Source organism: Trichosurus vulpecula, chromosome 3, assembly GCF_011100635.1.
Source record: "Trichosurus vulpecula isolate mTriVul1 chromosome 3, mTriVul1.pri, whole genome shotgun sequence".
Taxonomy (NCBI): Eukaryota; Metazoa; Chordata; class Mammalia; order Diprotodontia; family Phalangeridae; genus Trichosurus; species Trichosurus vulpecula.
This window is the reverse complement of record NC_050575.1, coordinates 435,832,729-435,859,857: the sequence shown is the minus strand read 5'-3', so window position 1 is coordinate 435,859,857 and position 27,129 is coordinate 435,832,729. Positions and strand designations below refer to the sequence as shown.

At 49.6% G+C, this 27,129-nt stretch overlaps 1 protein-coding gene across 1 annotated transcript in view; it reads left to right on the top strand.

Moving 5' to 3' along the window:
- Positions 1-247: 247 nt before the first annotated feature.
- SIGLEC1 (sialic acid binding Ig like lectin 1) overlaps positions 248-27,129 on the top strand; it is a 43,855-nt gene continuing 16,973 nt past the window's right edge. Inside the window, exons 1-13 of the mRNA XM_036752435.1 lie at positions 248-336; positions 9,424-9,492; positions 10,048-10,413; positions 12,133-12,429; positions 14,956-15,222; positions 16,311-16,565; positions 17,307-17,606; positions 18,042-18,299; positions 18,977-19,285; positions 19,934-20,191; positions 21,498-21,800; positions 25,608-25,865; positions 26,446-26,742. Of these exons, the coding sequence (XP_036608330.1) occupies positions 9,444-9,492; positions 10,048-10,413; positions 12,133-12,429; positions 14,956-15,222; positions 16,311-16,565; positions 17,307-17,606; positions 18,042-18,299; positions 18,977-19,285; positions 19,934-20,191; positions 21,498-21,800; positions 25,608-25,865; positions 26,446-26,742 (3,217 nt within the window). The 5' untranslated portion in view covers positions 248-336; positions 9,424-9,443. The remainder of the gene's footprint in view (positions 337-9,423; positions 9,493-10,047; positions 10,414-12,132; positions 12,430-14,955; positions 15,223-16,310; positions 16,566-17,306; positions 17,607-18,041; positions 18,300-18,976; positions 19,286-19,933; positions 20,192-21,497; positions 21,801-25,607; positions 25,866-26,445; positions 26,743-27,129) is intronic.

Below are 27,129 nucleotides of genomic sequence, written 5' to 3'. Positions count from 1 at the left end.
ACAACAGCAGAAGTTTTAAGGCTGCTAATACAATGAAAGCTACTGTGAATGCTCTAAGTTTATTCTTTCACCCAGTAAAACATTAGAAAGCCAATCACACTTATCTCGGGCATTGTGCAATTGTGCGAACTATTTCCCAATGGGGAGGGGAGAGGGTGGTGGAGATTTTGGGAAAAGAGGAAGAACTCGAAAGGCTTTATATTCTTCCTAAGACCGAGAAGGACCAGAGCTCCAGGGGAGTCGGAGGAGCCCCGAGCTCCTGGCTGGATTCCGGGTCTTCCTCTTTCCCCTCCTTTTGGATCTGAGATTGAAGCCATCACTGAGGTCAAGATCAAGGTAATTTCTCCTCTCTGGTGAGGAAAGGTGAGCAGGGGGCAATGAATGGAGAAACAAAAGGAAGAAATGTCTCTGCTCTGGGCAAGGGCTGAGAAAATTTTGGGGAGGAGGGGATCTCCTGGGCTTTCTATCTTTGGTCTGAACCTGTCTGAACCAGGGTTTTCATGAGCGGAGGGAGTTCCTCGCTATAGAAATCCTTTACACTTGTGTAGATTGGCAGCCCATCTAGGAGTGGCCCAGAGGGGAAATATTGTGGTAGAAAGACCTCTGGCTCTGGAGCGAGACCTGTGTTCATATTTCACCTCTGATGATGCTTGCTACCTGGGTGACCCCGGACAAGTCAAATTCATCTCTCTCAGACTCAGTTTCCTCATCTGTAAAATGGGGAGGTTGAACGCCATGGATTTTTGGGGTGATTTCCAGCTCTGATTTGATGATCTGTGATGCAGAGTGGCACCTAGTCAGCCTTTATTTTGGTTCCAAGATGTATCCTAATACATAGAGACCACATGGTATAATAGACTGCTAGGCGAGGAGTCAGCAAGAGCTGGGTCCAAATCCTGCCCCAGACACTTCCAGTTCTGTGACTTTGGCCAAGGCACTTAGCCACTCTGGGTCTCAGTTTCCTCATCTGTGAAATGTGGGAGTTGGATGCCATGACCTCTAAGGCATGTTTTAGGTCAAAATTGACATAGATAGCTTTTGCATAGCACTTTAAGGTTTGCAAAGTGCCTTACGAATGTTATCTCTTTTTTCATTCTCACAACAATCTTGTGAATTAGGTGCAAGGTCGCAACCTCCCCCCCCCAATTTTGCAGATTGGGAAACTGATGCAGACAGAGGCTAAAATACTTGCTTAGGGTCTGAGGCTGGATTTGAACTCAGGTCTTTTGAGTCCAGGCTCAGCACCCTATCCACTATGCCACTTTGTATGCTCTACAACCCACCCACATCCATTTCTACCCCTGTTCTCAATCCTCATCTCATTGTCTAAACCTGACCCTCATCCAAATCTCAGAATCTAAGTCTGACCGTAATTACATGCTGATCTCTGACCCTGACCCTATCTGCACACTGATGTCTTGATCCAATTACAATTTGGAAAGCAATTCTGAATCCTGACTCTAATCTATTTTCTAATCCCTAACTTTCATCAAAGGGCAGATAGGAGACAGTGGATGGAGCACTGGACTTGGAAGACTCCACGAGTTCAAGTCTGGCTCAGACACTTACTAACTGTGTCACCCTGGGCAAGTCACTTAACCTATTTGCCTCAGTATCCTTATCTGTAGAAGGAGCTGGAGAAGGAAATGGCAAACCACTCCAGTGTCTCTGCCGAGAAAACCCCAAATGAGGTCACAGAGAGTCAGATTGAGTGACAAAGAGCTAAACTTTCATCTCTCTCCTGATTCTCAACTCTAACCACAATTAAAAGCCTAATGATTTGCTCCAATCACATCCCAGGACCTAAACCCAGCACACCCAACCCCAATATTTAACCCTCCTAACTCTAGCCCAAGCCTTATCCCAAATCACATCATTTAACTGAACCGTATAGACCTGTATCCTAGTGCTATTCTGATCACTCATTCCAATTTTGGCCTCATGTTCATTTTCCCTAACTCTTATCTTCCAGGCAGCCTGTCCCAATGAGAGTGGAGGTTCAGACTGACACATGTGCAAAAGGCTTCCCTTAGCAATGAAACTGAGACCAGTGGCTTGCATTTGTCAGATCCTAGCCCTGGCTCCCTCCTTAAACCTAGCCATTCTCCAAATCTTCCCCTAACTCAACTCTCATGCTTTAGTGATGCCTCCACCCCCATCCTTAATCCTCATGCTTAGTGCCGAAGCTTGTCCAAACCCTTGATCTTTATCCCAACCCTAACTCTTTCTCTAACACCTCATAGTAGTAATACTCTTGGGACACTAAGATTAATCTCACCATTGTAGAGAGGGAAGGAATGAACCCAGGTGTCTGAAGTTCCAGGGAGTTTAGCTTCGTGGTGTGGTAGAAAGACCATTGGTTTTAGAGAAAGGATCCGCGGTCCTCACCTCCTGTGTTACCTTGGGCAAAGTGACTCCACTCCCTGACCCTCAGGTTTCATATCTATGAAATGGGTATGATAATACTTGCGCTATTTCACAAGGTTCTTGTGAATAAAGTGCTTCGGAAGCTGTAAAATGCTGTTAGAAACTGGAGTTACCGTGATAAGTCTCAGGAACCTATCCAATCGTCGGATTCCAAATCTGACCTTGTCCGCATACGGATCTCTCACCCTGACCCCATCCCAAGCTTCGCTGGGAGGGTGTGCTAACATTCTGTGTGATAGAATCCGTATTTGACAGGCCAGAACATTGGACTGAACCAAGTGAGAGAAATTCAATAGGTTTCAATGTAAAGTCTTACTCTTGGGTTAAACAATCAACCCCTCAAGGATGGGAGATGCCGAGTAGACAGACAGCCGTTTGTCTGAAGAAGGAGCAGGGGTGTGGTGTGGCGGGGTTGGTGGACAGCAAGCTCCGTCTGAGCCAGCAGTGCGGCACCGAAGCCAAGAAAGCGGAGCCAAGAAAGCGAATAAAAGTGAATTTAGGCTGCGTTGCTGGGACCAGGCGTAGCGAAGTGCTTTGTTCTGGGCAGATTACACCTGGAGAGTTGCGCAGGAGGCTACGTGAGCAGACTTGCGTTTGGAGTCAGGAGGGATCTGAAATCAGGAGACACCTGGCTTTGGTTCCCACCTTAGATACACACTAGGAGGAAGCCTCAGTTTCCTCATCTTCCAAATGGACATAAAACAGCATCTACCTCATGCTGTAAGAGGGGCAGCTTGGTCGTGCAGCGGATAGAGCAGGAAGACCCCAATTCGAATCTATCCACAGACACTTCCTAGCTGTCACTTAACTCTGCCTTAGTTTCTCATCTGTTAAATGAGAAGGAAATGGTGAGTCACTCCAGTGTCTCTGCCAAGAAAACCCCGATGAGGTCATGAGGAGTCAGCCATGACGGCAGTGAATGAGCGACAGCACACGGCGACCAGATGAGATGATTACGTAAAGCACTTTTCAAACCTTGTAAATGTGAGCTGTGAGTGGCAGTGCCGCCCGATGGACAGAGGCATCAGGAAGACCCGAGTTCGAGTCTCGCTGCTGGCTGTGTCACCGGAATTCTCAAGGCTTCGGGGAATTCTTGAAGATTATGAGTTTTAGAGATGAGATGGGGCAGAGGTCCTTGGCCTTTGATTTCACTGATACAGAGGATGCTCTGGTGAGGACGGCCGGCATCCTCTCGTCTGTTTGTGACAGTGGGGCTGTAGGGACCCCCGAGGCGGCAGACTGACCTGGAGAGCGCATTTCTCTCCTTAAATAATTAACGAATTCTGTCCAATGTTTCCCAACTCCATCTTGACCTGGGTTGGGCCTCAGCAGGGAGGGTTGTGGGCCACGGGCAGGGGGAGGTGGGGTGCTGTGTCCAGGGACAGTCAGTGTCTGTCAGAGCCGGGACTCGAACCCTGACAGTGAGACTCGCTCCTTCGTGCGTATTGAGTGCTTTGAAAGCATTGAGGAGCTTCTGTGATTCTTAATACGATAATATGACATGATGTGATATGATATAAGATATAACATTATAATTATACAATGTATTATGAACTACTACGGTTATATAATGTAATATAGCGTATACCGTGATAATCATAAAATGCGCTATATAATTTAATGTAATATATATTATAATTATATAATGTGTCATATGATACACTTTATAATCATGTGACGTAATATATACCATTAAACACACACCATAACACACCATATAATATTTTATATAATCATGCTATACGCACTACGGTAATTACATAACGTACTGCATTCTATACAACCATAATAACACAATGTAAATACAATCCACACATCGTGCGAGCATGGATTATCATTCCGGCCCCCACAGTTCAGGGAGGACATTGATAAATCGAAGTGTCCCAAGGAGGGGAACCCGTTCCTGCCGCGTGAGGAGCAGTTAAAGACCCGGGAGAGAAGGGGAGCCCTTCGAGAAGAAGCCAGAGGGGGGATGCTGCGGCCAAGCCTCTGAAGGTCAAACCAGGGGTGGGGAGCCTCCGGCCTCGAGGCTGCGTGTGACCCTCTAGGTCCTCGAGTGCGGCCCTTTGACTGAATCCAAACTTCGCAGAGCAGGGTCCCCGCCGCCTGATTAGACATTCTTCTTTTTCTGTTTTGCTCCGCATGCGGAAACTCTCATTTTCTTTGGTGTTCGTTGGGTTCAGAATGAAAAGTACATAAATTTTTAGAAACACACTGGTTTCTTCCCTGAATGAGACGGCCTAGTCTTTGAGAGCGTGTGTGCCATCCCCGCCAGCTCAGATCATCCAGCCTCGATGGTCCCTCTTGGTCCTTTTGGCCAGAGAGGGATTCGGGCGCCTGGACCTTTCCGCTGACCGTCTCCTTCCTTCCTCTCCTTCCTCTCCCTCTTCACTTTATGTGGGCAGCGTCGGCCTCAGAGAGCCCTTCTAATGATGCTCGGGGGAGAAACCGAAACCAGGACCCAGAAGAAACCTTGAAGCAGAAATGAAACCGAACGCGTCCTTCCACTGCCCTTCACTGACATTTCTGTACCCGTCCCCTCCTGCTCCCGTGACCTCACAGGTCAGATCACTGCCCCCTCTTTGGCTTTGCCACCTCATCTGTAGAATGTGTTTCTAGATCCCGCTTTCCTTCTTCCTCACTGAACTCCTCCTGGGGGCAAAGCAAAGCATTCGATATGAAGACCGCGTCTGACAAAGTCTCTGACTTTGTGTCCTGATGGCCTCCCCCCTCGCTGCTGTGAGAGAGGAGCTACGCATCCACTGCATCTTCTCCGGGACCTTCGTTGGTTTTTCCACTATAGAGAAGTAAATATCAACTCTGGCAGCAACCGTCAAATGGGGTTGGCATGTGGAAAGTGCTGAGGAAGTTAAGTAACGAACATATGAATCACGTATCATAAATCTAGAATGGGAAGGGACCCCACACATCTTCTAGTCCAGGGTCCTCTCACACCCCAGGGTCACACAGGTCCCTCACACAGGTGGGAGGGTCAGAATTCAAACCCAGGACACTCGACTCCAAATGCAGCCCTCTTTTCTGCTTTGTACCGGTCTGGCTCTTATGAACTTCCCTTCCCCTCTTCAGGATCTTAGGGACCCCCTCTGAAAAGGAGAATGAATGGAAGGTGGGTCAGAATAGGTGAGGAGAAATACAACATGAGTGTAAGGGGGCCTTGTGGCGGGAGAAAATACTTCCATGTTTGGCTTTAAGTAGAGGAGGAAGATGCATCCACAGCTGCCCATGAGATGTGGCTTCAGGGCTCCTACACTTTTATATTTCCCACCTTCAGGTGCCATGGCCTTCAATTCCATTTGAAAGTTAGAAGGGCCTCAGCAGCCATTCAGCCCAACCTATCCCCGGAAGGAATCCCCGCCATATCATGTCTAACAAGTGGTCGCCCAGGCTCCGCACCTCGAAGGAGGGGGAATCCTTGCCTCTCCAGGCAGCCCATTGCCCCATGAGACAGCTTCTGCATATGGCAGCCCTGCTAATGTTTGAAGGCAGCGTCATGTGCCCCCTCCAGGCATGTGCGTGTGCAGTTCCTTATATGGCCTGAGCCTTGGGTGGTTCACCATCCCAGTCACCATTCTCTGGATGCTCTTCGGCTCAGCAACATCCTTCTTAAATGGTGGTCCCCAAACTGAATAAACTACTCCTGGTAAGGCCTAACCAGGACAGAGGACAGAGACCCACTTTCCTGATGAGTGAGGGTGGCAGTAGGTCAGCCTGGGTCCCTGAACCTCTGGATCAGAGAATACTGAGAACCTGGAAAAGAATCGAGGGGGAGGGTACCCTACGGAGGGCTACCATCTTCCTGTAGACTGGCGCCATGTATCCAGTGCAGTGGAAGGTTAACAGTCTCAAATTAACGTTGTGATTCAAGAAAAGAATATAAGGAATTGGGACAAATTTGATTGAGTAGGAAGGAGAATGAGTGATTGGGATGGCTTTGATACTAGGGAAGGACTATGCGTCCTCAATATTGATGTCTTCTGAATTTTGGTGCCTTGTGGCAAGCCCTCTGTTGCTCGAGAAGACCTGGGTTCAAATCCCACCTCTGACTGTAAGTCTGTGACCAGGAAAAATCATCAAAAGATTGCAGGATCATCGATTGTGAGCTGGAAGGAAGCCCAGCCCCTTCACTTTACAGATGAGGAATCTGGGTCTTGGAGCTCACACAGCTTCTAAGCATTAGGTGGGATTTGAACCCAAGTTCTCCAGACTCCAAGTCCAGCATAATATCCCTTCATCCCCACACTGAGTTTAAGGCAACCCTTATGATCCCTGTTGTCTGACTCGGTTTCCCTCTGAAGCTAACATTTCTCTAAGAAAACCCTTGAAGGTTTGTATTTTATGTATGTTACCTCATTTGGGCCTCACCACAAGCCTGTGCGGATGAGCTGTTCTTATCAGCCCCATTTTACAGATGAAAACCATGGAGGCTGATAGAGGTTTGGATGATTGCAACTAGCAGCCATTATCCTTGGGGTTAATAAGAACCTTGCCTCTCCTTTGGGGAACTCCTTCCTGGACTGGGACAGGCCTTGCCCCACTCTCCTTCTCCTCACCTACTGCAGTAACAGCCTCTGAAGGACTATAAAATCTGTTTTTTTTGTAGTCATAATAAACATAATGAACCAGTTAGGTGGTATAGTGGATAGCTTGGAGTTAAGAAGATGTGAGTTCAAATCCAGCCTCAGACGCTTACTAGCTGTGTGACCCTGGGAAAGTCACTTTGCCTCAGTTTCCTCATCTGTCAGATAAGCTGGAGAAGGAAATGACAGTATCTTTGCCTAGAAAACCCCAAATGGGATCACTGAAAAAATGACTAAGCAACGACAAAGAGGAGCCAAGTTTCAAAATCAGTTCATGTGATTCCACAGCCAGTCACGCTGCCTCCCTGGGGCCTCCCCACCGATTCTTCTTTGCTTTCTTATCCCCATGAACGGTCCTCTTGGGGAACCACAAGAAATGAATAATTTTGGTTTTCTTTTCCCATGAAACAGGGAAGTTGGCATCAGGTTTCTATCTTTCCTTTCTTCCTCCCTCCCCCTTTGCTGAGTCGGCCCTGGGTGTCCAATGTGCCTCGAATCCCCCTGGTTCCTTCTTTCTTCTACTTTCTCTACATCCCTCCACTTCCTTGATGTGGTTTTCAGCATCCTCCCTACACATCCTACAATGCTACACAGTCCGGTGACCTCTCTGAGCTTCGGCTCCTCATCTGTCAAATGTGGTGGGAACTGATCTAACAATCCTATGTGAATTCTCCTTGCTGGTGATTTCACGGGGAGGAGTTATCAGGATTGGATGAGATGATGGAGTCAGCATTCAGCATGGAATAGGGGCAGAGCGCTGGACTGAGAGTCAGGAAGACCTGAGTTGAAATCCCACCTCTGATGCCTACTATCTGTGTGATTCTCAGTGAAGCACTCCATAGGCATCATCTATGAAGAGGCAGGAAGGCCCCGAAGGTTGTTTCTAGCTCTTAATCTGTGATGTGATGGTTCCACCTTTTCCCACTCCTTGCCTCCAACTGTAGGTTCCAGAGGGAACTCAGCTCTTCCGCTTGGTTGCCTCTCTACTTTCTGAAGGGTCTTCCCATCTAATTTAGTCAGTCAATAAACATTTATTAATTGTTTTCTATATGCTTGGCACTATGCTGAGGACTGGGGACACAAAAAAAGGCAAATGATAGTTCCAGAGATGATAAGCAAAAAAATATATACAAACAAGCCATTGCCGGGAAAACTGGGAACTGACTAATAGAGGGAAGGCACTGGAGTTGAGAGGGGTTGGGGAAGGATTCCTGTAGAAGGTGGGATTTTAGTTGGGACTCGAAGGAAGTCAGGGAAGCAGGAGATGAAGAGGGAGAGCATTCCAGGCTTGGTGGACAGTCAAAGAAGATGTATGAAGTGAGCAGATGCGGAGTGTCCACTATCTTATGGGTCTTCCCAGACTCCTCTGGGAGGTGGTCAGGGAAGGGGTTATTGTTTCCGTGGTATAGATGTGGAAACTGAGGCCCAGAGAAGTTACTCAAGGGCACTAGAGTCCAGGAACACTGTGTGGCCCTCCAGCTGCCATAGCCTCAACCTCCCAGGACCTGTTCCTGGCATGGGTACTATCCTTCCTCTGTCCTATATTCTATCCCCTCTGGACTCTATTCTTTCTACCTGCCAGGGTGACAACTCACAAATCTGACAACAAAATTTGTGGTAATTGATCCATCAATTGTGTTATAGTGAGGATTCCTTTGCTGCATTATTTGGACTAGGAGACCATTAAGGTCTCTTTCAGTTTTCAGATTCTGTGATTCATTAAGCATCTTCTTTGTGCCAGGGCAATTAGCTGGATAGAGAGTGTGGGGCTGGAGTCAGGAAGACTCATCTTCCTGAGTTAAAAATCCTTACTAGCTGTGTGACCCTGGGTGTCCAGGGCATTCAGGGTGTGACCCTGAACCTGTGACCCTGTTGGCCTCAGTTCCTCTTTTTAAAGATGAGCTGGAGAAGGGAATGGCAAACCTCTCCAGTATCTCTGCCAAGAAAACCCCAAATGGAGTCATGAAGAATCAGACAGGACTGAAAAGAGCTAAAACTACAACTTGTGCCAGGTACCTTCTGCCCAGGAAAGTGAGTGACCAGAAAAGGACCCTTGAGAAAGAAGTATAGTGCCAAAGGAGGACTTGAGGGGCAAGTGGGGGTCTGAGGACATCCCGGGGCAAAGTGTTCACTGAGCTGGGAACTTGGCTGCTTCTGGGGCAGGGTCTGCCTAGTCTTAGTAGAATCTCTTCCCACTTGCTACACCAGGCTGTCGATGGATTGTGGTGGTGGCTTTGGTGATGGTCCTTGAACTGGTGAGCTTCACATTAACAACCCACCTCTCTAAAGTGCTGTCAGGTTTACAAATCACTTTCCTCCACCACATCCTCAAGGTAAGGGGCAGTGACCTCCTTCCTGAATGACCTTCCCTTCCAGCTCCCTTCTTTCTGTCCCCCAGGAGCCCTGCTGGACCTGGCCATGTTGCTTTTGAGCTGGCTGCTTCTCCTTGGGTCTGCCTTCCACCAAGGTATGCCGAACCCCGAGGGAGCTGCTGCCCCAAACCTCCCTAGCCCCCAGTCCCCACACACGCCTGTTTGGATCGTGGACTCTGCTAAGTTCTTTCAAGTCCATGGCCTCATTTGGTCCTCACAGCACACACACTTTCCTTGCCTTCATGGAGCTTGCATTCCAATGGAAAACTAAGGTGTTTGTGCCTGGGGAGGGGGTTACCATGAGTTATACATTTATTTTTCCCCAAATCCCCCCATTGGGGAAAAGATCTCCCAGTTTCTTGAATTAGAGAGCCTTATTTCTCAGATTGGTATAAAGGAGTGTGGCAGATGTCCTGCGTCCCCTGACACTTTCCCCTAAGCCTTAGCTTGTGGGGTCATCCACCTAGTTTGAACTCAAACCTGAAATGCAGATGGAGAAGAAAGCGTCTGACTGATTGATTCTCCCTCTTCCCCCTTATCTTTACCATCAGGCCTGGGTTCCTGGGAGGCGATTGGCCCTAAGAATATTCAGGAAGTCAGTGACTTTTCTCCCTCCAGCCCCTTATCTCTTCCCTCTTTCATTCCCTCAGGCCTGGGTTCCTGGAAGGTGATCAGCCCTGAAAAAGTCCAGGGAGTCCTCGGCTCCTGTCTGGTCATCCCCTGCACTTTTAGCTTCCCTAGTGATGTGAAAACAGACAAAGGTATCAATGCCATCTGGTACCGAGACTACTCCAATGCCAACAGAAAGGCGGTGGTGAGTCATTCCCAAGACCCAGCACAAGTGGACCAGGGCTACAAAGACCGGGCTGTGCTGCTGGGGGACCCTGGGCAGAAGACCTGCAACCTCCTCTTACGGAAGCTCAGCCCCAATGACAATGGGGACTATACTTTTCGGTTCGAGATCATTGGGGTGGATAGCTGGTCTGCCAAGATGAGCACCGCAGTCACGGTTACTGGTGAGACTGGGGAAGGTGGAGCCATCCGCTGTCCCTCCCTCCCTCTGAATCTTTACCCCCCTCTCCCATCCCCCTTATCTATTCCCCCTCATACAACCACAGAATTTCAGATTTAGAAGGAACTTCAGAAACCATCTAATCCAACCCATTCCTGACCAAGAATTTATTCTTCACCACCCCTACCACCCCTGACAAGTCATCCAACCACTGTTTAAAGACCATTACTGATAAGAGGCAGTTCAGTGAATAGAGTGCTGGGCCTGGAGTCAGGAAGACCTCAGGTCAAAACCTGCCTCAGCCACTCGCTAGTTGTGTGACCCTGGGCAAGTCACTTGAACCTCTGTTGGCCTTGATCCACTGGAGAAGGAAATGACAAACCACTCCAGTATCTTTGCCAAGAAAACCCCATGGACAGTATTGGCATGCTTGGGGTCATGAAGGGCTGGACATGCCTAATGACAACCAATCAAGAGTTCATTAGCTATCATGACACTCCATTACAATTAGGATAACTGAGAGTTTTAGGAAGAATTTACTTTCATTGATCCCCAAACTGCACACATTCCTTTGTGTTTTTCCTTTCCCTCATCCCTCATCTCTAAACCTACTGTCACACTCAGAAAATCACAGAATTTCCAAGTTAGAAGGGACCACAAAGGTCCATCTAATCCAACTCCTATAAGAATGAGGATCCTCTCTTAAGCATTTGTGACAAAGTGGGCACCCAGCCTTTTTTTGATGAGCTCCAGTGACGAGGAATCCACATTTACTAGCTGTGTGACCCTGGGAGAGTTACATAACTTTTCCCAGACTCAGTTTTCTCCTCTGTAAAATGTGGATAATAATTCCACCTGCTTCCCAGGATCGTTGTGAGGATCAAATAAAATAACACAGGTGAAAAGCTTTGAAATCATTAAATCCCTATGTAAATTTTGGCTTCTCCTCCTCCTCCTCCTCCTCCTCCTCATCCTCATCCTCCTCCTCCTCCTCCTCCACCACCACCACCACCACCACCACCACCACCACCTCTTCCTCCTCCTCTTCTTCCTCCTTCACCAACTCCTCCTTCCCCACCTCCTCCTCCTCCTCCTTTGACTATTCCACTTTTAGGTGACTCTCACCGTTAGGTAGCTCATCTTTATATCTAGACTAAATCTGCCTTTTGGAAGCATATTCCCACTGCTGCTAGTTCTGTCCTTTGGGGTCCAGCAGAGCCCATCTAGTCCCCCTTGCACACGATGACCATCATGTCTTCCCTAAGTCTTCTCCAGTATAAATATCCCCAGTTCCTTCCGTGGCTCCTAAGATGACGTTATCTCCAGACCCTTCGCCATGCTCACCACCCTTCTCTGGACAGGCTCCAGCTTGTCAGCATCCTTCCTAAAACACGACAGCCCACGTCCAATCACAAATTCCATCCCCATGCCTCATCTCTCAGCCCCACCTCATTCGTATTCTTATTTTCATTCATTTTCCAGCCTTCTCGTTCCTTCCGGTAGGTTAAAATTCAGTTCAGAGGTGGGAGAGAGACGTGTGAGGTTTCAGTGAAAGGCCTAGAGCTATCGAGGAACCACAGGTATAGAAAAGGAGGCCTCTGTATACTTTTCCTTCTAAGACACCTACCTTGTCTTTTCTACCTCCTGAGTGGGGATTGTTTTTCAGGGGTGGGAGAGGGGGACAGGGGTGAGCCCATCCTTAAATGTTCCATTTCCACCCTAGATGAACCCAGCAGCCCTATCATTACCTCCCCTGCTCATCTTCGGGAAGACACACAAGTCATCTTCAACTGTTCCACCCCCTACATGTGTCCTGAGGATGGGACTCCCCTCTCCTGGCACGGTCAAGATCCTGTCCACTCCAACATTAGCCAGCTCCAGGTACTGGAGCCCACCAGTGTCATCTCCCAACAAAGCCTCAGCGTTGCCTTATCCTGGCGTGACCATGGCCGGACGCTGACTTGCCAGTTCTCTGCTGCAGGGAAGCAGAGCCAGGGGCAGATCCAACTTCAGGTGCAATGTGAGTGATGTCTGATGCCCAACCAGTCAGCCTCCAGGGCAATCCTCTTTCAGTATTCTGGGCCTCTGCTTTGGGGTCCCTTAGGCCTCACACCTCTGTTTATTCCTATGTCTCCCTAGATAAAAATCTCTGGGATTGCCATCCCCTTACTGGAGAAAAGATTCTTTCTGCTCCCAGACTAATGTAAACTAGTAACCCAAGCACAGCTGGGCCTTTCTAGGTTGATGGTTGGGGCAGGTGGTGGAAGGTAAAGAAACAATCATGCCTAGCTTAAAAAACAGAGCAAAAAAACATCTTTTCCTATTGCTGCTGAATTTGAATTAAAAAAAAAACTTTAGTTGACTAAAAAATTAAATTAACTAAATTTAATGAACTATTAACTAACAAAAAGGAGGTGAGTTCTATGGATAAAGGTAAAGTAAACCCAGTGGAGATAAATAATTTAAACTTAATTATAAAGACAAATGAGCCAAGAAGTAAATCAATCCCTTTTTTTAATAGAAGAGGGAGAAGACCAGGTCTCTACCCTCTAGGGGGCGGGGAGGGGTATGGTCTGCTTGTGGGACTCTAGGTTTCCTGTCTTAGTGAGGTTCAGGACTAGCCTTCCTGACACTGTTATTCCCTCCTAGGCATTTAGTCCATAATTCGGGAGCTGCTGGCTCTGGGGTGGTGGTGGTGGATTGTAGTGCCTGGGCCACTGCCTTGGGCTTGAATTGCTTAGATAAGGAAAATGGATTAAAAGGAAATTGTGCACAATTTTATACTCAGTCATCTTTTTACTAGGAGATTAGGAAGGTAGCGTTAGAAAACCGGCTCAGCATAACATTAACTAGAATTACTTATTATGACATTCAAATCAGTGACATACAATTTGAGGCAAGATTTAAAGAACCATTAAACACCTAGGTGCAGTTTGGTACCTTTCTCACTGACCTGTAAGTGTTGCCAATCATTGCCTAATCTAACTGTGCTTTCCCACCCATGTCTGTGGGACCCTTTACTGGCATACTGAGCTATCCACAGGATATCCATTAGGAGCTATCCACAGTTTCCGAGGGCCTTCCTCAGAGACTTCCTGTTCCCCTGCTTACTATTCATCTGACTCCTTGTGTGCAGGTCTTTGAGGGTCACTGCTCTTCTAGGTGCCCTCTACCTTGCTGTTGCTTTTCCTCAAGGCTCAACAAAAATGGAAAAATTACACAGCAACAAAACAAGATAATATAAACCCCCCAAACCCACTGTTCTAAAAATCCCACAAAGAGCCTTTTCCAATCAGAGAAGGGTTTTACAGTTAAAACACTATTTTAATAATGTTTTAATTGATATTTTCCATTTCTTCCATAGCCATAGTTATCTTCTTCCCTCTTCCAGAGTCATCTCATATGACAAACAATATTTTTTTAGAGAGAGGAAAAACAAGTCCTCACAATGGTTCAATACGTTGAGAGAGTCCACAAACATGTACAATGTGTAACTCTGTGGATAGTGATGTTATGAGAACCCTGGATCCTCTTTGCTCTCCTTTCTTCCCTCTGCAGTACCATCATTATGCTATTAAAGAAAATCATTTAACAGGCTCTTAGCACATCCAATTTTACTTCACTCTGGATGCCAAATGCTCTGTTTCAGAGGGACTTTTGTGGCACAATGAATAGGGAGGGCACTGGGCTTGGAATCAGGAAGACTCCTCTTTATGAGTTCAAATCCAGCCTCAGACACTTATTAGCTGTGTGATCCTGGGCAAGTCACTTAACCCTGTTTGCCTCAGTTTCCTCATCTATAAAATGGGCTGGAGAAGGAAAGGGCAGACTATTCTAGTTTCTTTCCCAAGAAAACTCCCAAAATGGTATCACGAAGAGTCGGCCATGACTGAACAACAAAATTAACTCTTTTCACCTCACCAGAAGATAACAGATTCAACCATGAAACAGAGAACAAAATAGGACTGCTCAGAATTTGGTACTCTTGAGTTCTGCAGGAGTCTAGAGGAGGGAGAGAGGTATATGGGCAGGGATCATCTGGGAAAGCTTCTTGAAGGGAGTGGGCTGGCAGTGGATCTATTTAAAGCAACAATAGGGAATAAGATGGATAGAGGAGAGGAGGGAAGGTGCTTCAGTGGTGTAGGTCAGCATACTGGTAGAGTTGGGAGGAGAGCTCCAATAACCAACCACCTCTCCTCCCTCAATATTCCCACACCTGCTGGGTTATTGCAAGCAAGTACTTTGTGGTGCAGACCTGGGGCAGCATGGGTTAACTTTGCCCTCAGGGGCTCACTCTGGGAACCCACTATGGATCAATTGAATAAGAGGAGTATAACAGTTTTTAGGACTTTTAGAAGGGAGTACCGAGGGGACCCAGAGTAAAAGCACAAAGTCTGAGTTAATTGGGGAGAACTTTCTGGAAGAAGTGAATTTGCATAAAGGAGAGGGGCATGGATCGACAAGGAGGAGTGACAGTAAGGTGGCTTCTGCTCTCATTTCCACAGGACCTCACCATCTGATGGACTTTGCTCTTCTCTCTTTCTAGATGCCCCCAGAGGAGTAGAGGTCTCTCTAAGGCCCTCCAAGGAGAACATCTACCTGGGGGATTCCTTTACCCTCACCTGTCACATCAATGGCAGCCACCCTGAACCCACTGCCTTCAGGTGGTTTAAAGATGGCGTGCTCCACCATGCCAATCAAGAAGCGCTCCAGGTGAACAAGGCCACATGGGAGGATTATGGGCGCTACTCCTGCGAGGTGGAGAATGCGGCAGGCACCGGAGCAGCTGCCCCCATCACTGTCTTCATCTTCGGTGAGTTCCTCCAAATGGTGCTTTTGATGTTATGAAGTGTGGTCCCCTGGGATTCTGGAAAGTCCTTCTCTGCTAGGACCTGCGGAGTCATGTTGGGCTGACCTGGGAAATGGGTGGAGTCAGTCGCCTCTTCTGGGCGGGAGTAAAGATTCAGGGATCTCAGTCCCTTTCTGTCACGTCAGCCTTGCTAATGAGCTAAGAACTGGTCCTTAGGCTGGGAGGTAGGAAGAACTCGGGCAAGATGAGAGTCTGGAGCGTCAGCTGGTGCTGGTGCCTGGTGAGGTGGGAGAGGCTCATGGGTGAGGCTTCGATCAAGGAGGTCAGACTATGTGGTGGGGTTAGGGCTAGATTTTAATTCAATTTAACAAACACTGATCCTTTGCCTACCGAGTGCAGAGCACTGGGTCACTGGGTTTAGGACTGACCAAGAAGAGCAGATTTGAACTCAGGTGAGATCTGGATTCAAATCCTGCTTTTGCCACTTACTAGGAAAATTTCTGTTTCTTTGCCGTCAGTATTCCTAGCACTTGGCAGGGTAGTTGGCACAGTAATAAGTAATTAGTACTAAGCAGTTATTGGGCCCTCTAGGCGGTGCCACAGTGCACAGAGTGCTGGGCTCAGAGCCAGGCGTGTTTGCCTCAGTTTCCTAATCAGAGAAGGAAATGGTAAATGCCTCCAGTGTCTTTGCCAAGAAAACCCCAAATAGGCTCATGAAGAGTGGGACATGACTGAAAAATGACTGAACAGCCACAAAGTCATCATTGAATTAATTACATTGGAACTGAAGCTCTCGGAGAACGTGCCCCGACGGGCGCTGGATTGAGTCATAAGCTGGGCTGGATTCGCACCTGACACTGGAAAGTTGGGGCCATTGAATAACCGTGGAGGTCAGGCCCAGAGGCTCAGCCCGGTGGCTCTGTCAGAGGTGCTGATTAAGGGTGGGGAGGCAGCGCCTGGGCTGAGGTCTCGTGCCTGCCCTCACAGAAGCCCTATGGGAGAGATGCACATCCTGCCCTTGGAGAGCTCTTGGCCTCAGAGGTCCTGCCCGGCCCCTTCCCTCCCTCATCCCGTCCCCGCCTGTCCCTCAGATCCACTGATCCAAGTGCACCCACCTGGCGTCATCCAAGAAGGGCAGGCGGTGGCTCTCACCTGCTCCCTGCCTGGAGGGGAGCAGCAGAATGTCTCCTACAGCTGGTTCAAGAACAACGTGTGGATCGAGGACTTGGCTGCCCCGACCCTCATGTACGCCCGAGTCAGCAGCACAGATACCGGCTTCTACTTCTGCCAGGTGCAGAATTCCAAGGGCAGCAAGGCCTCCCTGCCTGTTAACCTAGTGGTCACCTGTGAGTTGCCTCATCCTGGGCAGGGCTTGGGGCTGGAAGGGTGGGGCGGCCCTTTGGCAGCTAAGGGGTGTGATGTGACCTGTTCCAGGCAGCAGCAGCTCCGTGTGGTGGAGACAGTCCTAGACTTGGCATCAAGAAAATCATATCCCTCCCTGTCTCTTCAGCAGCTGGGCTGTGTGACCTTGGGAAAGTCAATTCCCTCTGAGGATCAGTTAAATGAGAGGGGTTTGCCCTCTGTGAGCTCTTTCTGCCTCCAAATTGACGTTCACAGATCAGTAGCTCCACTCAGCCCGATTCCTGGGCCTTCTGTACTTCCCAAACAGCCTCTCCCTCTAGGATCACCTTCCCTACCCTATCCCATCACAGCATGGTTCCTATAGTCACTTCCAATGGTGAAATTCTGTGATTCTGTGACTCCACAGTGCTTGAGCCTTGAGAAAGACACACCTTCTCAGCCACATTTCCCCTTGGTGATAATAATACTTTAATTTCCTGACTCACATAATCCTCCTTCAGGGCACCTGGGGTGGACCGAAAGGAGGCAGCAGCCCCAGGGCTTTCAAGTCCAAGAAAGCTTAGGAGTGGGGAAGCCAGTAACTCTCCTTGGAGAAATCCTGGAAGGCTTCCTGGAGGAGGTGTGATGGGACACTGGCCACCATCCTCCCCTAGTTCTGTGCCTTCCTCTGGGCCCCTGGACCTGGCCAGGTGTTCTCACTCAGCTCTGGTCTCTAACCTGTGCAGATCCACCGAGGATGCCCATGCTCACCTCTTTCCTGGAAACCCAGAGGGGACAGAGAGCCATCATCCATTGCTCTGTGGACAGCGAGCCCCAGTCCAACCTGACCCTTTTGCATGCTGGCCAGCTGTTGGCCTCCTCAAATTCCCAGGATGTACCCAGTCAACGCTTCAGTATCTCTAGCGGCTACAACTCCCTGCGTTTGAATATTCAAGGACTGGAGGCTGATGATGGCGGGGACTACCAGTGTGAGGCCATCAATGCCCTTGGGAAGGCCACCTCCAACCATGACCTCAGGGCCAACAGTAAGGGTGACATGGAGGCTGAGGTGGTGGGGCAGTCATGGGGAGGGTTTAAGGGATGCTGCAGGGGACATTCACTCCAGACTGTCTTCCAAGAACCTCAAAGGCCTTCCTAGAGGTGGCTCTTCTTGTATATACTGAGTAAACGCTATGGGGTAGAGACTTGGATTAAGCATTAAGGCCCAGCCCTGCTCTCAGGGAGCCTCTATTTGGAACTAAAAAAATGTGCCCTGAGTAAAAAGGAAGGTTAGTTTAAATTAAAAAAAAAAAGATGAGGAGAGGAGAAATCCCAGAAGGTTCCTTGGACTAGATGGTATCGCCTTAAGGTCAGGGTGGCCTGAAGTGTATTCTGGGCCTGGGTAGTGTCTCAGAGGCAGGAGGCTGGGGCTCTGATGAGCTAACCACCATGGTCCCTGACCCTTTCCACATTCTCCACAGCTGCCTGGGTTGGAATTGATCCCGCTGCTGAGGTGGTAGAGGGTGAGGAAGTGACGCTGAGCTGTGTGGCTGCCCAGGGTGACCAGCCCTATGCCCTCTATACCTGGTACCGGAACGGAGAGTGGCTGAAGGAGGGACCCCTCAGCCTCCTCACTTTTCCCAAGGTGCTCAGTGCCAACTCAGGTTCCTACCACTGCCGGGCCCAGGACAGCCTGGGCAGCAGCCGGACCTCGCCTCCTGCCACCCTCACTGTTCTCTGTGAGTGTGCCCCAAGACTTTGGGGATGGGGAGGGAATGCTGTGGGCTAGAGACTTCTCTTGGCCTCCCTGCCTCCATCAACCTGACTGATTCCAGCCTGATTCCAGGCACCTACTGGGTGCCTGGGCTCGATGCCAGACACTGGTGGGTGCCTGGAAAGGGAGGAAGGGGGCGAGGGAAGAATTTGTCCCCGTCTTCCAAGAGCTCACAGACTAGTTTAATTCACTTTAATTCAGAAAGCATTGATTCAATGTCTATTATGTGTCAGGAACATTACATGCTAGTTTTGGGAGAAAGAAAGGCAAAAGCCAGCCCCTATGCTCAAGGAGCTCCAAATCTAATGGGAGAGATAACACATAAATAAGTATGTACAGACAAGACATAGAGGCGAGATCAATGGGCAATCCCAGAGGGAGGGTGCTAGCTTTAGGGGGATTGCGGAAGGTGGGATTTGAATTGAGTCTAGAAGGTGACCCAGGAAGGCAGGAGGCAGAGGTGAGGGAGGTCAGCATTCCAGGTGTGAGGGACAGTCATGGAAAAGATGAGGAGTTGGGAGATGTCAGATGGATAACTGTGTGTGTGTGTGTGTGTGTGTGGTGCATAGCAGTTGAGTCTGACAGGACAATAGCCACCACTGCACATCCCTCATTTCTCCGTTGCCTTTTCCCTGCTCACAGACCCCCCACGGAAGCCCACGCTTACCGCCCTGGTCAACATGGAGGCCGATAGGCTGGGCCTCCTCTTGTGCAGAGTGGACAGTGACCCACCAGCGGATCTGAGGCTGCTCCGAGGAGACCAGCTTGTGGCCACCTCTCGGGGTGGGTGTGGAGGTGGGCAGAGCCATCCCCGGGCTCAGGCTGCCTCCAGTCCCAATTCCCTTCGTGTGGAGATCCGTGATGTGGTGCTGGAAGATGAAGGGGAGTACACGTGTGAGGCCACCAGTACCCTCGGCAATTCCACAGCCTCTGTGACCTTTGAAGCCCAGAGTGAGTGTTCGGGAAGATGGACTCAAGGAAGCTGGAGAGATGGATGCTGGGGTGGATCGATGGAGAGATGGGCTGGGGGACCGAGGACAGAGAGTTAGGAATAGTCTAAGGGGAAGGAGGATGGGTGCTAGCGTGGCCATAGCCGTGGGTCAGTACTTGGTGAATGGGAGTGTCCTGGTGGGTCTGAGTGACGTTCGAGTGAGGCTGAGCGATGTTACAGCTTTCGACTGAATTATCTGCGGACCTAGTGAGTCTTAGTGTGCTCAGGGTGCTCCTTGGTTTCCCTCTTTGTAAAATGGGCTATTGAATTAGATTGTTATGGTCAGATTGCTAAGGACCTTCCAGTCCTGACATCGCATGGTGTAAATTTCCAGCCTCGATACTGACAAGCTGGGGCATCTTAGCAGGACTTGGGTCCGAGGTGGGTGACGGGCTTCCCGCATGGAGGCGGAGGGGTTGATGCAATCAGTGTTATCCCTGATCTCTCTTGGGCATAGTCGTGCATGGATGCCTGGGGAGAGATGACGAGGTTGTTGGTCCCATCTTTTGTGGCTGGAGGACGGGATGCAGTTAGGTGTGGAGACGGGAGGATGGTCCTCAGGACCTTAACTTCAGACGTACCTGACTCCATGACTTTGATCTCCCTAGCCACCCGTCTGGTCATCTTTCCATCACCGACTGTGAAGGAAGGCGAAGAGGTCAATCTGACCTGTGTTGTGATCCGGGAGTCAAACAACACTCCTCTGAACTTCACTTGGTACCGGGACGGGGCCCGGTGGGCCCAGGGATCACAAGAAACTGTGGTCCTTCGGCCTGTGGCAAGGACAGAGGCTGCTCTTTACTCCTGCCATATCAGCACCCAAATAGGGGAGAGGCGCTCCCCTCCAGTAGCCCTGCATGTGCTGTGTGAGTGAAGGGCACAGGGCAAACGATGCATTAGAATCTGGATGAAGAAGGTGGGCTAGGGTGGGGAGGGAGAGAGTGACTGGGAGGATGACACTTGGTCTGAGGAAAGCTCTGGTATTGGGGCTGAGTCTAGCTGTGACATTGGATTGGGGCTAGCTCTGGCATTGGGATTGAGGCTAGCTCTGGCATTGGGATTGGGGCTAGCTCTGGCATTGGGGCCGAGGCTGGCTCTGGTGCTGGGTGGGGCTAGCTGTGACATTGGACGAGGCTAGCTCTGGCATTGGGATTGAGGCTAGCTCTGGCATTGGGATTGAGGCTAGCTCTGGCATTGGGATTGGGGCTAGCTCTGGCATTGGGGCTGAGGCTGGCTCTGGTGCTGGATGGGGCCAGGCTCAGGCTGAGTGTGGTTTAGGGCATGGTCAGGATATGAAGTGTGGCCAGATGCAGAATTTGGGGAAGGCTGTGTCTGGGAAGGGGTTTAGGTCAGGGGGCCATCCCTGGGATTAATAGCCTATGTTTATATTGCGATTTTAATTTTGTTTTTATAGTACAAATGTTCTTTTTCTCATTTAAGAGGTGAGGAGACAGACTTAGAAAGGTTAAGGACTTGGCCAGTGGTCATACAGCGTAGAATAGTGTGAAGAAAGGCATTGGCTTTGGAATAAAAAGACCTGAGTTCGAGTCTCACCTTTGTCTACCGACTAGCCATGCAACCATGGGAAAGTCACAACTTTTCTAAGCCTCTAGGGGGCACCATAGTGCATGCAGCATTGCACCTGGAGTCAGGAAGGCTTGTCTTCATGAGTTCAAATCTGGCCTCAGACACTGAATAGCTGTGTGACCCTGGGCAAGTCACTTAACCCTGTTTGCCTCAGTTCTCTCATTTGTCAAATGAGTTGGAGAAGGAAATGGTAAACCACTCCAGGACCTTTGCCAAGAAAATTCCAAATGAGGTCATGGAGAGTCAGACACAACTGAACAACAAATTTTCCTTCCTCTCTAACAGGAGGGGGTTGGATGAGATGACCATTGAGGTCCCTTCTCACTCTGGGGCTCTGTAATTCTGGCCTAGGATGTGAGGGGCAGTAGGGAAGCGGTTCGGGGTATAGAGAGTTTGGTTGGAATTAGGATGGGCTGATTTGGAACATGGAGCTGGGTTTGAGGAGTCGCTAGAACATGGGTTGGAGCTTAGGTTGGACTGGATGGCTGAAGGTGTGTTATAGCTCTTATTAATTATTATAATGAGGGTGTGCCTAGGCGGTGGGGTTGGGGAGTTAGCCAAATCCTGCTTCTCTTCCTCCTCTAGACCCTCCAGATTCCCCCCATCTCTCTGCCTTCCTGGACACCACTGGGGGCCGAGTAGCCGTGTTCCTCTGCACTGTCGACAGCAGTCCCCCTGCGTCAGTGACCCTGTTCCATGGTGAGGAGCTGGTGGCTTCCAGCCTTGGCTCTAGGGCTTTGGAAGGCAGGCAGCTCCGGGTGGAAGCTAGCCCTAACTCCCTGAGGATGGAAATCAAGGAACTAAGACTAGAAGACACTGGGAATTATCGATGCCAGGCCACTAATGATCTTGGCTCAGCTTCCACCACAATTTTCTTTCAAGTTCATGGTGAGTGTGTCCCTCCTCTCTCCCTTGGTCCTTCCTTTTAGGCAACTAAGAAGTGAACTTGGAGTCAGGAAAGCTTTTCCTCTAGCACACATTAGCTACATGACCAGGAGTAGATCACTCGACACCTCAGCCTACTTCCTTAACTGAACGGGCTGGCAGTGCCTGGACTTTGCAGAGTTTTTGAAAGAATTAAATAAAATAATATTTGTGCTTAGCATAGAGCCTGGCACAGAGCGGGCACTTAATAAATGTTCACTCATTGATTGATTTTTTTACTAGACCTGTGAGGGAGGGCAATGAGAGAAGTACATGGAAAGCATGGCTTAGGGCACAGTGTTAATAGACAGGAAGGTTAATATGTGAGAGAAAGAGAGCCAAGATGATGAGGAGTTTGCTCAGTACATAGTTCGACCACCTATAGAAGATGTTTACTACAAAGGAGATAGGACAGCTTCTAAGGCACAGCATCCAAATCACTAATAAAAATGTTGAAAGCAATAGGACCAAAGATGATCCCTGGAGTACCCCATTGTAGACCTTCCCGGGTATCCCTCAAGCATCTCATTGTAGACCTTTCTAGGTATCCCTGGAGCACCCCATAGACCTTCCTGGGTATCCCTGGAGCACCCCATTGTAGACCTTCCCGGGCATCCCTGGGGCATCCCATAGAGCTTCCCGGGCATTCCTGGGGCATCCCATAGACCTTCCTGGGTATCCCTGGAGCACCCCATAGACCTTCCCAGGCATCCCTGGGGCATCCCATTGTAGACCTTCCCAGGTATCCCTGGAGCACCCCATAGACCTTCCCGCGTATCCCTGGAGCACCCCATTATAGCCTTCCCGGGTATCCCTGGAGCACCCCATTATAGCATTCCCGGGTATCCCTTGAGCACCCCATTATAGCATTCCCGGGTATCCCTTGAGCACCCCATTATAGCCCTCCCGGGTATCCCTTGAGCACCCCATTATAGCCCTCCCGGGTATCCCTGGGGCATCCCGTTGTAGACCTTTCAAGTTAACCCTGAACCACTAACGATTTCCAGCCATTCACTGAGTTCACAGCAGGGCTCTCACTTCTGTAGTGAGGTCTGTCATACTCTCCTGGTAAACACGATGAGGAAAATGGTCTTGTAAACACTGGTCCAGCAAGGGGAATTTTGGAGCCCAAGACAGGAGCAAAGTCTGCTTGCTTCCCCAATTTTTAGCCCACGACTGGTCACATAAGTAGATTTTCCCTTGTCCTATAAGCGATGGCACACTGGGATCGAACCCTGGCCGAGATAACATCTGTCAAGGTTAGACTGTGAGCGTACACAGAAATGATGACTTAAAAGGCAAGCACAAAGCAGCACTAGTACATGTTATCTCCAATTTACAGATGAGGAAACTGAGTCAGAGGTTAAGTAACTATCTGAGTCAGTATTTGATGTCGGGTCTTTGACTCCAGGTCCTGTCACCAAGCTGACCCTTTTGACAACCTGTGTGACCTTGGCAAAGTCATTTCTCTTCTTGGAATCTCTGGTTCCTCTAGTGTAAAATGAGGATGTTGGACTCAAAGATCTCAGAGGCGCCCTCCCACTCTAAATCTGAGATGTTATGATTTGGGAAGGAATGTATTCTCCCCGCAACAATAATAAGCACCACCAGGTGGCGATAGACCACCATGTCAGAGCCTACACAACAGAGGCCACAAGAAACAAAAAACCCAGTTTGTCTGGCATATAGCTCGACTAAAATAAATTTGATTTTCAAATAAGGCATTATGACCAGAGATAAAACCATGAAGAAAGTATTCTTAAAATATGGGTAAAAAGGATGCCCTCCATTCTTCCTTTTAGTTTAGTTATCATGGAATCGCATAGTAGGAGGGGCAAGTTGTGCAACCTGACCTCATCTCCCATGCCAGAGGCCTCTTTCCAGAAGTCCAGACCCTTGGTCCTTCGGCTTCTGAGGGAACAGCTCGGTGGCGTGGGGCTGATCTCTTAAGTTCTCTGCACTTCAATTTCCTTGTCTAAAATGAAGGAGGGGGCTTATTCATTCATTCTGTCTCTGTCTCTCTCTCCCCCCCTCCTGTCTCCCCTCCTCCTCCTCCTCCTCTCCACCCCTCTCTCTTCTCTCATTTCTCTTCTCTTTCTCTCCTCTCTGTCTCTTTCTGTCTCCTCTCTCTCTCTCTGTCCCTCTCTCTCCCTCCCTCCCCCTGTCCCTCTCTCTCTCCCTGCCTCTTTCTCCCTCTCTCTCCCTCCCCCCTCTCTCCACCCCCTCCTCTCCACCCCTCTCTCCTCTCTGTCTCTGTCTTTCTGTCTCCTCTCTCTCTCTTCTCTCTTGCTCTTTCTCTGATCTCTCAGTTCTCTCCATGTCCCCTGTCTCTTCTGTCTCTCTCCTCTCTCTGTCTCTCCTCCTTTCTTCTCCTCTCCTCCCCTCCCCTCTCCTCCCCTATCCATTCCTCTTCTCTTTCCTTCTCTCTCTCCTCTTCAAATAAATCAATGAAAATATTCATACAAAATGAATGCAAAGTAATTTTCATGGCTGGGAGAGTGAGGACGCTAACAACTGAGAAGAGAAGCTCTCAGGCAGCAGAGCTTTGAAGAAAGCAAGGAATTCTGGGAGGCAGAGGAAAGAAGGGGCTGCAAGCACAAGGGACGGTCTGGACAAAGGCACACGGGAGGGACGTGGGATGTCATGTATAAAGAATGGCAAGTGTGTCAGCGTGGCTGCAATGTGGCATTTAGGGCTTTTAAGGTTCTTCTGTGAAGCTGCAAGCGTTCCAGGGGTGGGGGGCTCACTCTCTCCTGAGGCAGACCATTTCACTTTCTTTTCCTGTGTGTGTATATGTGTGTGTCTGTGTGTATGTGAGTGTGTGTGTGTGAGAGAGAGAGAGTGTATGTGAGTGTGTGTGGGTGTGTTAACTGTGTGGGTTAATGTGTGTGTGTGTGTGTGTAAGTGTGTGTGTTTGTGTGTGTGAGTGTGAGGGTCTATGTGAGTGTGTGAGTGTGAGTGAGAGCATGTAAGAGTGAGTTTCTGTGTGTGTGAATGTGTGTATGTGTGAGTGCATGTGTGAGTATGTGTGTGTGTGAGTGTGTGTATGTGAATGTGTGTGTGAGTGTGTGTGGTATGTGTGTATGAGTGCATGAGAGTGTGAGTGTGGTGTGTGTGAGTGTGCGTGAGTGTGTGCATGAGTGTGTATGAGTGCATGAGAGTGTGTGAGTGTGAGCACGTATGTGAGTGCATGTATGCATGTGTGAGTGTGTAAGTGTAAGAGTATGGGTGAGTGTGTGTGTGTGTGTGTGTGTGTGTGTATGATGACCTTCCTTCTCTTCCACTGTCATCTACTTCCCCAGAGCTGGCGCTCACAAACAGTCCAAGGCCCCCCACAGAGTTGTTCACAGGGTCCTGGCACAGCCTGGAGACAGAGCAGCTGCAAAGGGGACTGAGAAAAGCCATTGTGGAGATCAGCCCCTCCCGTCTCCCCATTTTACAGATAAGGAGCCTGAGGCCCAGAGAAGGGAAGCTTCTTGTGTAATGTTGGAGCTGTGCCTTCAGCAGGTCTTCTGATTCCCAGGCTTGTGGTTTCCCTCTGTGTTTCTTCTCATGCTGGATTCCTTGAGCTGCTGCCAGATTCTCACCTATATCTGAATTAAATCCCACCCTTTCCTAAGGATGTGGGATCCTCCGAAGATTCCCTGTCCTGCTCTCTGCATTGGCTTTTCCTCTATGTGAAGTGGAGCGCTGTGTCCAGCTTGCAGGGGGCATGGAACACAGTGAGGACTGTACAGGCACTGACCCTCTGTTCCCCCTCCCCCTTTCCAGCTGCTTGGGTTCAGGTGTCACCATCTCTGGAGGTTCGTGAAGGGGAGGCCGTGTCCCTGAGCTGCAAAGTGACAGGGGGAACCCCTGATGGGACCACCTACCACTGGTACCGGGACAGTAGGCACCTCCCCGAGCCTACCATGTCCACACTCCGCTTTCCCTCCATCACTGCTGAGCAGGGTGGTGCCTACCACTGCCAGGCCCGGGCTCCAGGTGGGGCTGCCAGTATCGCCTCCCCAGTCAGCCTTCATGTATCCTGTAAGTACTGCCCCTGTGGTGGGGGAAGGAAGGGAGAAAGAAGAGTTGTCAGTGGAGGGTATCTAGGAAAGAGGAAGAGTTGGGGGAAAGCAGAGAAAAGAGGAGTGGGGAAGGAGAAAGAAAGAAGGGGAAGGCCAGGTGTTGTTTACAGGATTCAGGGCAGTCTGGGAGAGGGAAGGGGAGCCTTGCGGGAGGGAGGAGTAGGCTGTGCTCCCAGGTCACAGGAAGGGGTCCTCAGCAATTCATTCCCAGAGTTCCAGAACTCAAACCTGCAGTGATGTCAGATAGTGTCTGTCCCCCAACCCCAGGGCTCCTGCACTCTCTTCTTGTGCTCAGAGCAGTTGGGATACTTACCCCAACCTAAAGTGGGAGAGAGAGTCTTGTCTCCCCCAGGTGCCCAGAGACAAGGTATGTGAGGCAGGCGACCAGGCTGGGGATTTCCCCTCTGTTCCATAAGCTAGCTGTGCCCATCCTCAGGAATCCAGAACCTGGGTCTGAGAGACCAAGGGCTCAGAAGAGTCCATGGAGTGGAATCCATCTTGTACATCTCTCTTCCCCCACCTCTGCTCTCCCTACACAGACCCCCCACGACAGCCTACCCTCACTGCCTTGCTGGAATTGGAGGCTGGGAGGTTGGGCCTCATCCTGTGCCAAGTGGACAGTGACCCCCAGGCCCAGCTGAGGCTGCTGAGAGGCAGCCAGCTCCTGGCCTCCTCCGAGAGCAGGGTTGGAGTTGACTCTTCCCGAGTTACTCGGGCCTTCAATGTCCTCCGTGTGGAGATCCCAAATGTAGTGCTTGAGGATGAAGGAGAGTATACCTGTGAAGCCAGCAATGTCCTTGGGAATGCTACGGCTTCTGTGGCCTTCAGTGCTGAAAGTGAGTATGTGTGTGTGTGTGTGTGTGTGTGTGAGTGTGTGTGTGAGTGTGTGAGAGTATGTGTGTGTTTATGTGTGTGTGTGTGAGTGTGTGTGAGTATGTGTGTGTATGTGTGTGAGTGTGTGTGAGTATGTGTGTGAGTGTGTGTGTATGTGTGTGAGTGTGTGAGTATGTGTGTGAGTGTGTGTGAGTATGTGTGTGTGAGTGTGTGTGTGAGTGTGTGAGTGTGTGTGTGAGTGTGTGAGTGTGTGTGTGAGTGTGTGGAGTGGGGGGAGGCAGGCATTTTAGACATAGGATGATTAGAAGTGAAGTGAGCAGAAGCAGGAGGAGACTGCACACAGGAGCTGCAGTATTGTACGGCCGTCAGCCGTGAAAGACTCAGTGATC